This window comes from Glandiceps talaboti, chromosome 14 (assembly GCF_964340395.1).
Source record: "Glandiceps talaboti chromosome 14, keGlaTala1.1, whole genome shotgun sequence".
In the NCBI taxonomy this organism is placed as follows: Eukaryota; Metazoa; Hemichordata; class Enteropneusta; family Spengelidae; genus Glandiceps; species Glandiceps talaboti.
In genome coordinates, this window is record NC_135562.1 from 9,179,139 (window position 1) to 9,197,425 (window position 18,287).

At 35.7% G+C, this 18,287-nt stretch overlaps 1 protein-coding gene across 1 annotated transcript; it reads right to left on the reverse strand.

The window, feature by feature from the left end:
• Positions 1 to 239: 239 nt before the first annotated feature.
• On the reverse strand, positions 240 to 16,329 carry LOC144445219 (uncharacterized). Its single transcript, XM_078134761.1, has 9 exons — positions 16,224 to 16,329; positions 14,425 to 14,619; positions 13,972 to 14,117; positions 11,785 to 12,052; positions 4,358 to 4,481; positions 2,705 to 2,949; positions 1,864 to 2,006; positions 1,043 to 1,310; positions 240 to 490 (listed from the first exon to the last, which is right to left on the reverse strand). The coding sequence occupies exons 2-9, from the start codon at positions 14,591 to 14,593 to the stop codon at positions 240 to 242; spliced, it is 1,614 nt and encodes a 537-aa protein (XP_077990887.1). The 5' UTR covers positions 14,594 to 14,619; positions 16,224 to 16,329.
• Positions 16,330 to 18,287: the final 1,958 nt, after the last annotated feature.

Here is an 18,287-nt window from a genome sequence, read left to right on the forward strand (position 1 = left end):
AAAGAAAGAAAGAAAGAAAGAAAGAAAGAAAGAAAGAAAGAAAGAAAGAAAGAAAGAAAGAGTCTAGCATTCTAAAGGCCAAAAAAAAAATTCTGTTTACATGCCATCACTTGTCAATTTCATCAGAATTAAGAATTAAAATGACAAAGTACCTTAGTTGAGATACTATATTTTATTTATCCATTTAAAGGATGAGAACATTACATTAACGTAACTGTCTATAACTCAGTTTTCTTCCCTTAATTCATAGATTTGACTTTCATTTCACTTCTTTTGAAAGAATAATAATGTTTCTTCCAATGATACCAGGTTACACTTGTTGCATATTCAGTTGTTGTACCATGTAGGTATTTGCCATTTAAATTAGAGTTGTGACACGACTTGTACCACCACGCTCCGTGATACTTAACAGCACAGTTTGAACTGTAGGCATCGTGGTCAGCATCCATGGTGCTAAATTGCATACCGTTGTGATAGGTTAAAGAGTCGCCTGTTGGGAGTAAAATGTACTCGTTGTTACCAATGTTATCATACATCTCAATATGTTACGCTTCGGAACTGATAACCAAATGCATGATGTCTAATAAGCATTTGCAGAATTATTGAAAATTCGTAGTTATGACACAAACAATTAAATGCCATTGTTATCTTTTTATCTAATTTCGTGACTGGGTTTAGTCTATATATGACACAGTCTGAGTTCCTATACCCTAACAGTATAAAACAGCTCACATGAATATCCAGTGTGCAACGTGAAATGAAATAACTCTCCAGAACCCATAGTTTATGAAAATGACTTCATTTCCTTCAGTGGCGTTCCCCTTTAGTGATTCATCTGCACAATTAATTATTCTCGGATATTAGGCAATATCTAAAATGAGGAAGGTTCAGATTGCATAAAGCTTAACAAAATTAAGTTGTCAATCAAGGGGTATACGATTATTATACCTACAGCTCAGAATATGTTTACGAACAAAAATCTAAAGGGTTTGTTCTTACGGAAATCATCCAGTTCATCAATCTGGTTACTAAGATGACATACCTGCTGTTCCACTGTATTGTCCTACAGACAGTTTGTATTTGCTGTCACTGTCACCAACTCTGAAGTTGTCATAGAAGGCATATTTTATATTCCCTTCCCAGTCTTCCAATTCAACCATTAATTGATAGTGGGTACTAAAGTCGCTGGTTAATTGATATATCTTTTCATTTCCCAACCAGAATTCATTATCGAGATCTCCAAAACCTTCCCTGTAACGGTTCCAGTCACGATAAAAATCTTCTGTGCCATCTTGTCGTCTTTGGAAAACCTGTCAAATAATTGTAATATGTCGACTCTCCAAAGGCCTTTGGCCTCGGGAAATAGCATGTGATTCTGGTAACTCACAGTCCCTCGGGTGTAATAAACGGGTGCTATAGCCCTCATGGCCAGGCAATATGTGTTCAATATAGACATGCATATGTTTATGATATACAAGCTAGTTATTTGTGTTTAAATTGGGATTATTTTTTTCTCATGCATAATTGTGTGTTTTTTATGTATGTTTATTTTTATTAATTCAATTAAGTAATTACTTATTCATTTATTTGCTTTTTTGTATGTTTGTTTGTTTTTGTTTTTGTTTGTTTACGGTTAGTGGGTTCCTGTGAAAAAAGCTCTAGGGAATAAGTAGATATGGAAAAATTGTTTCAATTGGTAAAAAATGTCAGTTTCTCAAATTGATTTTTGCTTGTCAAATTTATTTTTTGATTTGCGTTTTACGAATCCGTATGACCAAATCAAGCATAAAAAAACGATTAGGATAAGAAATTGAGTTTTTATATTAAGATAAAAACGGAAACTATTTTATAAACAATACTCACTGTCCATCCTCCAGTACCTGTATCCATGTCACAGTAAACTTCAAAACTTTCACTGCCCCCTTTGGGCTTTACGCTGTAGACTCCACTTGTTGACACTTTCTGCGATATCTCGGAACAATCTCTTTCATCACCAGTTAACGTACCTACAAACATAGAAATATTTCACCAATCGACAAGTATATATAAGTGAATACTAGGGTATTAAGCTAGTAGAATTTTAGCATTGAAACGATTCTCTCACATCCGCTATATTCTCTTTAAAACAAAGGCAATGTTCTACACGTATATATTCAGGTTTACGTATCTTTTTTAACAGGTATAATACAAACGTAATTCTTTATAGCCGTTTGTTCGTCAATCTCTCTCTCTCTCACTCTCTTTCTTCCTCTCCCTCTCCCTCTCTCTCTCTCTCTCGCTCCTCCCCACCCCCCACCTCTCTCTCTCTCTCTCTCTCTCTCTCTCTCTCTCTCTCTCTCTCTCTCTCTCTCTCTCTCTCTCTCTCTCTCTCTCTCCCTCCCTCCCCCCATGGGGTCAAATCAGTTTGTTTAATACTTGACTTTTCATGACGTTATCCACTCCTCAAATTGTTCGAAGATTTTATGGAAAAGAAATGTGAAATCTCATTGTGATTTGCAGCATGACGTCGTTACGAACAATCGCGTGTATAGACTGACATGCAGGGTCACTTGTAATGCATAGACGTCATAAATCACGTTATGATGACAATAAAACTATTATTATTTCTTAATTTGTTTGGAGGCGCGTATTGCATGAAAAGAAGTGGATTGTTTACTGCACTAAGAGATCATAAATATCTTACAGAAAACCAAATATCAATTACATCCTTCACAAGTAATGCAACTTGAAAGAGCTGCTATAGTCTCGTTTTGGTCTTCCATTTTCATATTCAGTTCATCTATCATGTTGTCTTGTTCGTCCATCCTCTTGGTTAAGTCATCAATGAGTTCCTTGAGATCTGCTCTCGACGGTGCTCCTTGATGAGATAGACTGGGACAGAGAAATAGATATGCCAACAACAGAACAAACATCGCCATGTTTCCGAGTTGTAGAGCTTCAATTCGTAGTCTATAATTTGAAGGAAAAAAATGTAATTGAGATGTACTCAGTTGCCTTTGTTTTATTTTTGTTCTGTTTTCTGTTTAACTATTTGACTATAATTAAATAATATTTGCTCAGTAAATTTCATTTCAATTGTTTGCAATTTTTGATGTTATGAACAGGAAAAAATCATCATCATTCATGGCTTTTGTAACAAATAATGATACTTTGTCTAATCATTAGTTCCTATTACAGAAAAGAAATTCTTTGGTTTCCGTTTACCCGACCCCACCTAGTTTTTCACGCCTACCCTAATTAAAAAAAAAACTTGTCTCCAATCTGACGAGAAGAAACCAATAACACATAGACCATATGGAAAACAACGGAAAACATAACTTCCTGAATTAGACACCCACATATGAAAAATCATACGTGAAAAAATAAAATATCTACCTAGCCTACTTATTCTAAAATTAAGCGTAATCGGAGCCACATATTTTCTTCTCCTAACGCCTAAAAAAATAGTTTGATTCCGGTTACCCGACCCAACCTAGTTTTTCACTGCCGAACTTAAACATTTTTTACGTATTTGAGAAAAATAAAATAAAATCGAGGAAATTGTGAAGTCTCGCTAAAAAATAGTGGATGGGAAAACTGGCATCAACTGGCAAAATACAATATAAAACTGTTCTTGCAATCTGTAATGGCTGTACATCTGGTATAAAGAAGAAACCAATAACACAGAGACCATATGGAAAACAACGCAAAAAATAACTACCTAAACTAGATACTCACACTTGAAAAAACAAATTGAAATGAGTTTATGGGGGCATTTATTTAAAGGAAAACGGAGACACTGATTTTATCATGTGGAACAATAGCTAATCAATTGAGGATTTCAGGTAGATAAATATTTAAGGTTTTCCGCAATCGCCATAAACAAATGACTGTAGAATGTTTCAGGCCAAAAAAGAACTGTTTCTGGTCAGCGCGGGCATCACTTAAATATCCCAACGTCGGTCTTTTTTGTGTGTGTGTTTGTCCAGCCCATGCAGTTTGCAGATCCGTGGAGAAAAACAAAAATAACCCTCCCTACTTCAGTGAAGACAACTGCAGAGCCAATCATGAACAAGCAATGATATCTGTCCCACATACACACTTGATCTAGAGTACTAAATAAAAAAGAACAGAGAACAGTAACTGCCATAAATAGTGGATTTAATGACAGAGAATTAAAACAAAATCGCTTCGTCGCACCACTTCAGACAAACTGTCCTGATCAGAAACAATTTTTTTGTTTTTGCTTTACATTGTGTTAGGTATCCACCGTATCCTGACAAAATCGATATAACAAATAATAAAACAATACCTTTCCATGATTACTGACCATAAGCATAGTTCCTACATCTACTTTCGGATTTAAATAGAATTCTACCTTGATATACTCACCTTGTGTTTCCCGGGTGGTGGAATAATCTGTACGTTTGTGGGTAACGCCGAACAAGTGTAACGCCGATCTGATGATAACTTCCAGAATGGTAGAAATTCTACCCAAACCACTGTATAAGTAAGTAGTGACACGTGGATTTAGTAATTTTCATAGGTTGATGATGAAATTTGAGAACAGTTTCAAATTCAAATTTGAATAATGTACTATGACGTAGGAGAATGTAAACAGCAATCTAAAAAAGATACTGACATCGACAACATGTGTGAAATAGAAAGTCCAGTGGGTCTTATTTCTGCTTTTAATAATTTCTACTAATTGCATAATAATGATTTAGGATGATAAAAGCACCTCGGTAAGTTACTCAATTTTGAAGTCTGAATACTTTGATTTTGTCAAGATATAGAAATTGGCGTCGATAAATATTTTTTTCTGTATCCCAACATATTTGTATTACTTACTACACTGGGGAAAATATTTGAATTTGTCAATGTCTGAATTGCTACCTGTTGTATTGTCATCCGAGTGGTCACTATCATAGTCAGCTCAAAATCTGACTTCCATTACCAACAAAATGACGATTTGACTGCCTCAACAAGTATGCAAACAAAGGGACCACTGAGACAGGCAATGGTTTGGTAGTGACGTCTCTAGCCAACTACTTCAACCCCCCCACCCGGCCGGTATTGTAAACATATCACTGGAATTGGAAACATTTTAGCTTGTATTAGTATTCTAGCCCTGTGTGTTGCAAAAGCCTTGGTTCACCTGAAAAGATGGAAGCTCATTATTATTCACTTCAACGTGTATAAAATCATTTTGGAAATTAATAAAACTAATATAAATCGATAAAGATAATTTTGCATGTCAAAAATATATGCGAATACCTAGAACCTTCATAATGCATTCGCTCTACTAGCTCAATTGTCGATACGCTTTCATAATTTCATTGCATATAAGTTCTTGTCCGGCGCGGACGTAAAACCATAGAATAAAAAGGAGTGGGTAACCCTTTGGTCCATTTCTCGGGTTTTTTTGCTAGACTACTATAATCATATATTAGAATCGTTGAAAATTAGATTAGACAAAAACCATTCAAAATTGTAGAACAAAACAAGACAGGGGTACTAATTCTATATAACTGGACACCAGCCATATGTCTGTAGTGTAAATCATCAACCCACCGCCACCCCCACCCCACCCCACCCCTCCCACACACATAAACAAACACTAACACACAATATAACGCCGGATATTACAAAAATACAATGTGGAATACCAGCATTTACTTTCGTACAATATTTAGAGGTGTTGAATAACATGTCATACTTAATTAAGCGAATCAATGAGAGAAATGAAATTTGTGGTTATTTGTCCACACAATATGTTGTTTAACCAACTCCTCGCTAAGATATGTATTCATATTCGTCCCAAAATAACACCCTCAATAAAACCCAATATAACGAGTTATACATCACGGTACGGAAGGAGTGAGGGTTTGGTTAAAAAGTAGTATGCTTATCGGTATGGTTTGAAATTGGTTAATCGGTTATTTATTTATTTATTTATTTATTTATTTATTTATTTATTTATTTATTTATTTATTTATTCATTTATTTATCTATTCATCATTTTGAGATGTCTACAGGATTACCCCCATTTACAAACACCCAGAAATTGGAAAAGACTAAAATGCATTCAATATTTACAAAACTAATAAAAAATAAAATAAAAAGATAAAATTACCGAACCTTTCGTTACATTTCAAAGGAGTACAACCTACCTACCAACATACATACATACATACATACATACATACATACATACATACATACATACATACATACATACATACATTACTTAAATTATACAAAAAAGTCAAAATTCAATTAACATACAGGGAAATTGACGGTCCATCTGACCAGGGATCTAGTTCAAATTACCGTTAAACCCAGTTCACTCCATTCGTCTGTCATTCTCGACTCCCTGTTTTGATATCGATGTCGCCTACACTTTTAATTAACGTAAATATATTAATTTAAAACAAATGCTGGTATATTAAAAATGGGAATTCAGTATTTACAAACTGTATAATTCAAACAAGATATATTATTTTAATAAAATAATGAAAAGAACAACATTGATCATTTACATCCAATTAGTACAGTACCACACACGGACTGGTAATAAGCGACAAGCAATTCTTCCCAAATTAACCATGTTTTACAAATACCGGTATGTTAGAATACATTTCATGTAATCTAAGGCTGCTTTCACAAAAACTGGTCGGGGAGATTTTAGGGGGAGGGGGTACTCGAAAATTTTGGGGATATGACACGGTTGTATTTGAAAAAATGAAAAGTTTGGGGATATGACACGGGTGGATATGACACGGGGTGGGGGAGTACTGTGATAAATGGGGGGGGGGGACTTGAAAATGTATTGAATTCGTAACTGATAATGACTAGGATTGATTTTAATCTGCGACAATGAATGAGGGGAAAGTTAAGGAGCCCTTTTCTGAAAATGCTGACTGAAAACAATACATATATACGCATGTGTCAAAATGCGTTTATGCAGCACACAGTGCATATAAAATTGTGATTCCGTAGCCGACTTCTCTGCTCTCACTGACCCAGCAATCTACACTGGTTAGCCCGTCTGTCTGGTTCGGTAAATGTGACGGTGGTAGATGCTATACGAATTGCCAGTAGTATAGCGAGAAACTAGGCATTATAAATACACAATTAATTAGACCTCTATCCCTGAAGTACTAAACTGCTGTCTTGTATGACTATTTTTAGTTCGAAATAAAACTGACGGTTAGTCTGAAACGTACTTGCTTTGCATTCTGTTTGTTAAGTATAATTTATTGGGGTGCGAGATGTTAACTTTGCAGCGACCCCCGATCACTCCATCCTTACTCAACAAGTGTACTTCGACTTTGACCAACGGGGATTCGAATAAGTCCTCTCGATAAACATATAGCACGCACGGTGCTCGAGAGCAGCATTGGTAGCAGCGGTGGGATCAGTAAGGGGTGAATATTATACTTTTCTGGGCCAGTCCAATTGGCTTCAAATTTCAGCACTCTACCAGTTGTATAGGATGATGACGAGGTTTTCCAAAACAGTATCAGCGAAGTTCAGTTCAAACAAATAGAAGGGAAAACGACGGACGCTGAGGGGCCTTCTGAAATTACCACCCGTGAAATGCACACTTCTAGTGGGCATTTTTCTGCCTCTCACATGGTACCTTCACCGTTGGAGAAGTATTGGACATTACTAGATTAAAACATTGCTTATTAAAACACCTCAGTGTGAGATTATGCTAGGGTTATAACTCCAGGATTGCAAAATTTGACGTAGATTGACTGCAAAGTTGATTTTCAATTTGATTGCTAAATTTGATTATAATAATAATAATAATAAGATGATTTGTAATGCGCCTCATCTCCGAAGAGCTCGAAGCGCAGAGCAAGAGTGGATACAGAAATAGTTAATGGAAATGTGAATTCAAGGTAATGTGTATTAAATAAAATGAGAAAGAAAAACAGTTATTAGCAGTTGAAGAGGTGAGTTTTGAGAGAATGTCTGAAGGTTGACAAAGATTTGGAATGGCGAAGATCAAAAGGGAGGTGGTTCCATGAAGTAGGGCCAATGTAAGAGAAGGATCTTTCACCAAATGTTTTGGTTGACACCCTTGGAACACAGAGAAGACGAGAATCAGAAGACGAGCGAAGTGGTCTTCGAGGAATGTATTGATGTAGAAGATCCGTGAGATATTGTGGGCCAATACCTACAACTGACTTGAAACAAATGGATGAAATTTTGTATTGAATACGTGAAGTGATAGGCAGCCAATGAAGTTTTCTAAGAAGAGGTTGTACATGATCGAACTTTTTAGCTTTGCAGACAAGCCGAGCTGCAGCATTTTGTACATGCTGTAGTCTGTCAGTGAGGTGTTTAGGACAACCAGAGAGAAGAGCATTACAATAGTCTAAGCGAGACAGGATGAGTGTGGAGACAAGTGTTTGAGTGGCACTAGAAGTGAGAAAGTGACGAATAGAGCTGATTTGTCTCAGTTGAATGTAGGCGGCCTTGCATGTGCGTTGCACATGCTCGGCCATATTGAGATTGCAATCAAGTGTGACTCCAAGATTTTTTACACTTGGACTGAAAAGTATGTCTGAGTTTCCGACATGCATGGAAGGAGGAAGAGCAAGTTTAGTGGAAAGTCTAGGAGATGAGATTAGTATGACTTCTGTCTTACAGTCATTTAATTGAAGCTTATTTGCAGTCATCCACATTTTGACGTCAGTAATGCAGTTTTGCATATCTTCAATAGTTTGGTTTATGTTATGTGGATTAGTGTCTTTATAAAGTTGGTTATCATCAGCAAAAGCATGATGATGAATTAAGTGCTTCTTGACAAGATTGAAAAGAGGCTCGGTGTAAAGAACGAATAAGACAGGACCAAGGACTGAGCCTTGGGGAACAAGGGCAGATGAAAAAGACAACATAACTGTTCAAAAGACAAATACTAACATAATGGTAATTAATATATGAATTTGAAATGACTATGTTTATGCCAGTGTCTACATCTCTATACGTTTATGCCAGTGTTTATACATGCAATATTGCACTAGAGACCAAGCTGTCAGTGGCTGAGCTATAATTGTAAATAATCACTTTTTACTCCATGGATGTTATTTTTTATATAATAAATACATGTAATATAAGATGTTAGAGATATTGAAGTGTTTCAGTGAACTTGGAACAAATCAAGTTGCAAGTTTACTGTGTAACATTAGGTGTTCCAAATATTAACGTTAACTTTTGATGGTGTTTTGTGTTTGCAATATATGTTGTCATCAAATGTAATGTATTATTAAGCAAGGTTACATTTGTAAGAATTGAGGAAAATTATTTATTTTAAATATTTTAGGAAAATAAATTTTCAAAATATTCTAAAGTCTGGTAGCTTTAGAATAAATAGGCTGGGTGATTTTAAAACAATATGGAAAGGTGCACTTTTTTTATTTTGCCCTGCTTTCCATGTGAGTATATATGGAGGGGAGGGGGTACTTGAAAATTTCGTGCAATTCAGGAGGAGGACTTTATAAAAGTTTGAGTGTGCGGGGGGGGGGGGGCATTTGAAAAAAATATGGGGTCAAAACTTAAAATCCTCCAACCGCCCACCACCACCACCACCACCACCACCACCACCACCAGGTTGTGGACGCAGCCTAATACCATAATAACATCGATGTCTCTAAATAGTTTTACCATAGCGCTACAAATGGTTATCTGAGCTTGTGTATATTGTTTTATCTCAGACTGAAATATATGCCAGTAAAGTTATCATATGATACACTGCCACGTCGTTTTCGATTTTTGTCATCAAAGAAAGCACATAATAAGATGTTAAATGACGAAGTGCTATCTCCGGCGGGTCGAGAATATTTGTTCACTTCTTTGTTGTCTTCTGCCATGTTTGTTTGTCTGTCTGACTGTCTGTCTGTATGTCTGTCTATGTTTGTTTATTTATTTGTTTGTTTGTTAGATAAATATCTTTCAAGATGTGGATAGATTTAGATGAAACTTTATTATTAATTACCAATCATATTTTGATTTTTAAGGGAAATTCTATGTGGGACCTTGATTTTCTAGAGGATCACGACACGTACTGTCATCAGTAAACGAGCTCCATCCCCAGCGGGCGCCATCAGTATATTGGCAGTAGTATGCCATTCTTGCAAGCCAGGGCACACATTTTCTGCTGAAGCAACGAAATAAGTACCTCTTGATGGGTACGTTTTGGATGGTGGCGTAAAGAGGCCTGTGGTTTACGACATTGCGGTATGCACTCTACCGAGTGATCTGATCTGAAGTCCATGAAATCCATGGGAGCGTAACACGTGTGACATGGGAGTGTAACACGTGCTATTTCGCCAAGGTGTTACTGTTAACCAGATTGAAGAAGTTCACCAGCTGACGATAGCCATGCATCAATTTATGAGGAGGAAATAGTGTACACGTCAGAATTCACTCTGAAAATAATTACATCGTCATGAGTCATGAGAAATAAAATCTCTCCGACAAGGACAGACAGACAGACATACAGACAGACAGACAGACAGACAGACAGACAGACAGACAGACAGACAGACAGACAGACAGTCAGTCAGTCAGTCAGACAGACAGACAGACAGACAGACAGACAGAGAGATAGTCAGTCAGTCAGTCAGACAGACAGACAGACAGACAGACAGACAGACAGACAGACAGACAGACAGACAGACAGAAAGAAAGTCTAGCATTTTAAAGGCCAAAGCATTTTTCCGTTCACAACCCATCACTTGTCAATTTCATCAGAATAAAGAATTAAAATGACAATCAAAGTACCTTATTTGAGATACTATATTTTATTTATCCTTTTAAAGTATGAGAACATTACATTAAGGTAACTCTCTATAACTCAGTTTTTCTTCCCTTAATTCATAGATTTGACTTTCATTTCACTTCTTTTCAAAGAATAATAGTGACCCTTCCAATGATACCAGTTTACACTCGTTGCATATTCAGCTGTTGTACCATGTAGGTATTTGCCATTTAAATTAGAGTTGTGACATGAGTTGTACCACCACGCCCCATGATAGTTAAGAGCACAGTTTAAACTGTAGGCATCGTGGTCAGCATCCATGGTGCTAAATTGCATACCGTTGTGATAGGTTAAAGAGTCGCCTGTTGGGAGTAAAATTTACTCGTTATCACCAATGTCATTATAGATCTCAATATGTTACGCTTCAGAACTGATAACCAAATGCATGATGTCCAAAAATTACAGAAAATTCGTAGTTATGCCACAAACTATTAAATGCCATTGTTATCGTAATATCGTGACTGGGTTTAGTCTAGCTGTGACACAGTCTGAGCTCCTATACCCTAACAGTGTAAAAACAGCTCTCGTGAATATTCAGTATGGAACGTGAATACATTATTTCTGCTGACTGCCATGATGCAATAGCATATAGGAAATATACCCAATGAAGGCAAAAACTAAACTTGGTGTTTTTTTCTGAAATCTCAAGTAATTGTAGATGATGTAAAATCACGAAATTACTCTCCAGAACAAATAGTTCATGAAAATGACTTCATTTCCTGGAGTGGCCTTCCCCTTTAGTGATTCATTTGCACAATTAATTGTTCTTGGCAATTAGGCAATATCTTAAGTATTGAAGGTTCAAATTACATATAACTTAGCATAATTAATTTGCTAATCAAGGGTATACGATTATTATAGCTAAAGCTCAGAATTTTGTATTCCTACGATATGTATAGGAACGAAAATCTAAAGGGTTTGTTCTTACGGAAATCATCCAGTTCATCAATCTGGTTACTAAGATGACATACCTGCAGTTCCACTGTATGGTCCTACAGACAGTTTGTATTTGCTGTGACCGTCACCAACTCTGAAGTTGTCATAGTAGGCATATCTTATATTCCCTTCCCAGTCTTCCAATTCAATCATTAATTGATAGTGGGTTCCAAGGTCGCTGGTTAATTGATATATCTTTTCATTTCCCAACCAGAATTCACTATCGAGATCTCCAAAACCTTCCCTATAATGGTTCCAGTCACGATAAAACACTTCTGTGCCATCTTGTCGTCTTTGGAAAACCTGTCAAATAATTGTAATATGTCGATCAAAATGACATTCCTTTGAAAGATCTGTCAGTAAGTTAAAGCACTTGTATCATGCACCACGTACTGTAAGTGTCATGTAAGTGTTCACTGTCTATGTCTGATAATGATATAGCCATGCATATACAAATAAACTACACGAGCTATACTCCAAGATATGAATATAGTACAGTTTTTTAGGATGTTTTGTCTGAATAAAATTCCAACATGTAGACATCAAATGCAGATATCAAAACATTGGCGCCAGTTTGTCTGCGGCTTGTTGCAGTATGTTTAAATGGTTTACTTCATTCAGACAAAATGTTGCAAGAAATTGCGAGTGTCCATTTTAATTGGTTTGTGCGTGTTTTCAGCGAACAGAGCCAGTGAACACCAACATGAAACGGGTTGTACCAAAATAATGTTCGAACCACACTAGTTCATCAAATGTCATGTCTATATATAGATTCGTCGTTATCAGTGCTGAAACCTGGCGGTGGTATCATCGGTAAACTTTAACAATGACAGTATGTTCATAAAAAGTACAATCGTAGGTAAAAAGAGAGTACAATAAATGGACTTAAAACACAACCTTTTGAGGAGCACCTATATTTAGAACTATTAAAGAAGAAACAAGGCAATTAATTTTGACAGTTTGTGGTCTATCATACAAAAAAAATTAAAACCCACTTGCACATAGAAGAACTCATTCCTAGATCACACAGCTTAATGACAAACTTCGAGAAAGAAAAACAGGTATTGAATATGTCCGTAAATGCAAATGACAGCTGGTCAGCGCAATGAGGAAGGCTCAAGATGGAATACCGTCTTGTGTGTGGTCATCTACGACGTGGGCACTTCAATTTGCAGACAAACGTATTCGTGAAAAGTACTATTCCCTTCTGTTCATCTGATAGGGCTGACCAGCATCAAATTCAGGTCTGTGTGCTAACCTCTCCTAGTAATAGTATACTGTTAACGTCAATGCATACCTTCTATAACATTACAATTGTCCTTTGGCATTGTTAGAACAGTTGATTGCATAGTACGAGTAGGAATTTCCGCGATACTTTTTCATACGTATTAAAAACTACGTCATCGGCTCATGAATAAGTTATATGTTGATACCAGGTTTGAGTTCATTCAGTTGCAAGTGAAGTTTAAGTATGTTTTAGTCCGTAGCTATAGAATACTACTGGTGCCTTTTGAATATGCAGTAACATTTTCCCCCAAAACGTACAACCTCAGCTTGCACCCCTTTAAACACATGTATATACCGGTGCATATACCGGTCTGTATATTACAAAAATAATGTACTATGTTTCTATACACTAGGTTGTTATGGATCGAGAAAATAAAACAAAACTACAATAGTGCAACAGAATACAGGCATGCATACGTATATGATAACTAGACTAGTTACTTGTGTTTGAAATGGGATTATTTTTTACTGATATTTCATTTTTTCTGTTTGCTTTTGCATGTTTATTTTATTAATTCAATTATTTATTTGTTAGTGTGTTTGTTTGTTTGTTTGTTTGTTTGTTTGTTTGTTTGCTTGTTTGTCTAGCTGTTTATTTGTTTGCTTGTTTGTTTGTCTGTTTGTCTGTCTGTCTGTCTGTTTGTTTGTTTGTTTGTTTTTGTTTTTTTTATGGTTAGTTTTTATGTTTTTTTGTTTTTGTTTGACTACGGTTAGTGCGTTCCCTCTGGCAAAAGCTCTAGATAATAAGTAGATACTGAAAAATCGTTTCCATTGGTAAAAAAATTTCAGTTTCTCCAATTTCATTTTTTGCTTCTCAGATCTGTTTTTGTTTAGCGTTTTACGAATCCGTATGACGAAGTATCATACAACCGATTAGGATAAGAAATTGAGTTTATTAAGATAAAAACGGAAACTATTTCATAAACAATACTCACTGTCCATCCTCCAGTACCTGTATCCATGTCACAGTAAACTTCAAAACTTTCACTGCCCCCTTTGGGCTTTACGCTGTAGACTCCACTTGTTGACACTTTCTGCGATATCTCGGAACAATCTCGTTCATCACCAGTTAACGTTGTACCTAAAAACATGTACAATGTACACAGAAATATTTCACCAATCGGCACCGTATATAAAAGTAACTACCTATGTACTAGGATAGTAGAATTTTAGCATTGAAACGATTCTCTCACATCCGCTATATTCTCTTTAAAACAAAGGCAATGTTCTACACGTATATATTCAGGTTTACATATCTTTTTTAACAGGTATAAAACAAACGTAAGTCTTTATAGCCGTTTGTTTCTCTCTCTCTCTCTCTCTCTCTCTCTCTCTCTCTCTCTCTCTCTCTCTCCCCCTCCCTCCCTCCCTCCCTCTCCCTCAATTACCTCCTTCACAACTAACGCAATTTGAAAGATCTTCCACTTTCGTATTCAGTTCATCTATCGTCAAGGTTAAGTCATCTATGAGTTGCTTCAGAGCTGCCCTCGACGGTGCTCCTTGAGTTAGATTGGGACATAAAAACAGATATGCCAACAACAGAACAAACACTGCCATGTTTCCGAGTTGTTGAGCTTCGTAGTCTATATTTTGAAATAAAAATAAGAAAATAATTGAAGAGCGAGATGTCAACTACTGGATTCTCTGATATACTTAGGCAAAATGTTTTTTTTTTAAATGTTTGTTTCCGATAACATGACTTCAGAAAATAGGTAGGTAGATTGGAATTATATTTTATTTTACTTAAAATTTTCTTCGACCCCAAGATAAGATACTCAGCAGTCTAAATACTTCCAATTTGAGTTTGATGAGGTGTAAAAGAAGTACATGGAGACAACTATAGTAAAATTGACAGACATGTTGTGCAGACTGTACTGTTATAGTATAAAAAGGCCTGGTTTCTCTCTAGAATACGATTTTTTGTAAGTGTCCACAGATAAGGCAAAGGAAAATTGTTACCTTTTTACCTTTTTGCATGCAAAAAATGTTTAGGGTCAGAGGCCTAAACTAGTGTCGGTCGGGTTAACGGAAACAAACTATTCTTTTATTTGGCCTTGATTTCCTTTGTTTTATTTTGTTTTGTTTTCTGTTTAACTATTTGACTATGGTTAAATAATATTTGCTCAGAAAATCTAATTTCAATTGTCTGCAATTTTCAACGTTCTGAACAGGAAAAGGATCATCAATCATGGTTGTTTTAACAAATATTGTTACTTTGTCTCATCATAAGATGATCATTTTGTGGGTTTTTTTCTGTTTTCTTATAATGTTGGGTTCATATTATTGATGAGTTTATCCCAACCACTGACATTACTACATCTATTTTAGTTGGTCAACTTAGTTGGCCAACTTTAGGTACATGCCTTTGGTAATATAATGATGCACTTTATATAACTTGTGTTATCAGTGAACGTCATAAACTGGAGATATAATCAAACTCATTGTGATAGACGTAAAAATCGTCCCGCTGCCTACATCATCCCGCGTCATATAAAGTTAAGATAAGGTAGAATACACGGTGTTGCAGTTGTTGTAATAAAACAGCATTGAGCCCAGTATTTGATGCACAACTTAGATATTTTTATAATACGTACAAAGCTGACGACCTGGGACCAAATATTTGATCCCAAGTTCGAATTCGAAGACGGGGTGCGCTCGTGCACTACGGCTCTAAACAGTTTAGAAGACTCAAACTTCTAAAATTAACTTAACAATAATTAAATTAGTAGGAAGCATCCTAAAATGATAATGTATTGTACATAAATTAGCATCTTGAAAAGTGAAACAATGGAATCCAGCATCAGCATTGTATATGTTTCCGTAAATATTGTATTTTTCAGACACGCCAATTTTACAATAAAATAGTTTCATTTCTAGAATAAAGATACCTTGTGTCCATAGTGAGAACAATTGATGCCTTCGTTTTTGTGTTTGGATATAACTTCGCATTATATGACAAAGTAATCAAAAGCTTTATATAACCATGTGATATGGTAACAATATTTTACGGTTTCGCTCAAAAATCTAAATTTTCCACAGCCGTTCAAGGAAGCAAGCAAAACATGCTTTTTTCGCTTAGCTACCATTTCCCAATGTTACAGCCATAACAAAAAAAATAGAACAATGAATTCCCGGAGTTATCAATGCAAATGCAGACATCGATTTTAAAGTTAGATTTGAAGCTTACCTTCACGTTCTGGTGCCTTGGTGATGTCAGTAAAACTTCGACAAGATAGTGAACCCGATCAGCACGTAAAAGACTTCGATTGAAACCTGTTTGGTGTCAACCTCCAGAATGATATAAATGTGAGTTTAGTCACCTGATAAATAGTTAACGAAAGCGTACCTATTGGCTGAGAACACGAGTCTCCAATTGGCTGATGGAGACAACATTGGAAATTGTTCGATATCATGATGCCGCACAAAATTGACAAATTGCTGAGGTCACTAATATGACCTTGAAACTACAAACAGACAGATTTGTAAATACCTAGCACATACCAGTATCTACCTTCCAAAGATATATTTTGAATTAATTTGCAGATGTCAATTACTATCATTCTCTCGTATGAAGAATGCAAAGCTTAATTAAATCAACAAAGGTATAGTCAGCTCTGGTCTTTTTAAAGCGATTCTTAATTATATGGTTAGAGTTAATTGATTCCTCTCAAAATAATTACCTGGACCATATGGATGAGAATGTCGTTCTCACTGCAAATGAAACTCAACAGAGATATGTATGTTCAATATCAAGTTTATCCTCCTAAGATATACAATTCATACAACAATTGTCAAAATCAAGCCAATTCCTACCTATCACAGACATATTGCCAATTTCTTTTAAATCATGTTTGCATGTAGTATAGATGAAAATAACTATACACAAGCATTACGTTTGGTAATCTCATCCCTTTTAGTGAATGGCAGCCACATTTGTAGTTAAACATCATTATTTACTGCATAACTCAAAAACAGTGATACACATAGACTCCATTCGAGTGTCTACCCCCATCTTTTTATCAGATGCAAGCTAACTTTCGAGATCTTGACCTTTCACCTTATCAAAATCAAGCCAATTCCTGCCTATCACAGACACATTGCAGTGTTTACACATTGCCAATTTCTTTTACATCATGTTGACAAGTAATATGAACAAAAGGACTGTACACAAGAATGATTACTGATGCTCAGGTAATTTTTTACTGAATGGCATTTGTTTGTTGCCACCAATTTCTTTTAAATCGTGTCTCCATTCAGTCACATAGAAGTAAAGTATTTCAGGCGGGATCTCTGTCTTCTACGAAGACTTGTTTATTCATAAAACAAAAGTGTGGGTTTTTTCTTTACTGTGTTTCCCTCAGTAAAAAAGCAACGTGAATCAACATATACCAAGACCATGTTTGTAACTCAATAAATTCCAAAAAGCTAGAAAGTGACTCATTTTTTTTTTAATTTACCATAGTACAATAGCATACCAGTATCTCCCACCTGATGATATATTTTGAATTAATTTGCAGATCTAAGATGTTAATAAGTTCATAGTTCATTCTAACTCTGGTATGATGAATGAAAAGCTTAATCAAATCAATAAAGGTATAGTCAACTCTGGTCTTTTTTAAAGCGATTCTTTATTATATGGTTAGAGTTAATCAATTCCTCTATAATTAATTACCTGGACCATATATGGATAAAATGTCGTTCTCACTGCAAATGAAACTCAACAGAGATATTTATGTTCCATATCAAGTTTATCCACCTAAGATGTACAATTCATACAACAATTGTCAAAATCAAGCCAATTCCTACCTATCACAGACATATTGCCAATTTCTTTTAAATCATGTTTGCATGTAGTATTGATGAAAATAACTATACACAAGCATTACGTTTGGTAATCTCATCCCTTTTAGTGAATGGCAGCCATATTTGTAGTTAAAAATCATTATTCACTGTATAACTCAAAAACAGTGATACACATAGACTCCATTCGAGTGTCTACCCCCATCTTTTTATCAGATGCAAGCTAACTTTGGAGATCTTGACCTTTCACCTTATCAAAATCAAGCCAATTCCTGCCTATCACAGACAGATTGCAGTGTTTACACATTGCCAATTTCTTTTGCATCATGTTGACAAGTAATATGAACAAAAGGACTGTACACAAGCATGATTATTGATGTTCACGTAATTCGTACTGAATGGCATTTGTTTGTTGCCACCAATTTCTTTTAAATCGTGCCTCCATTTAGTC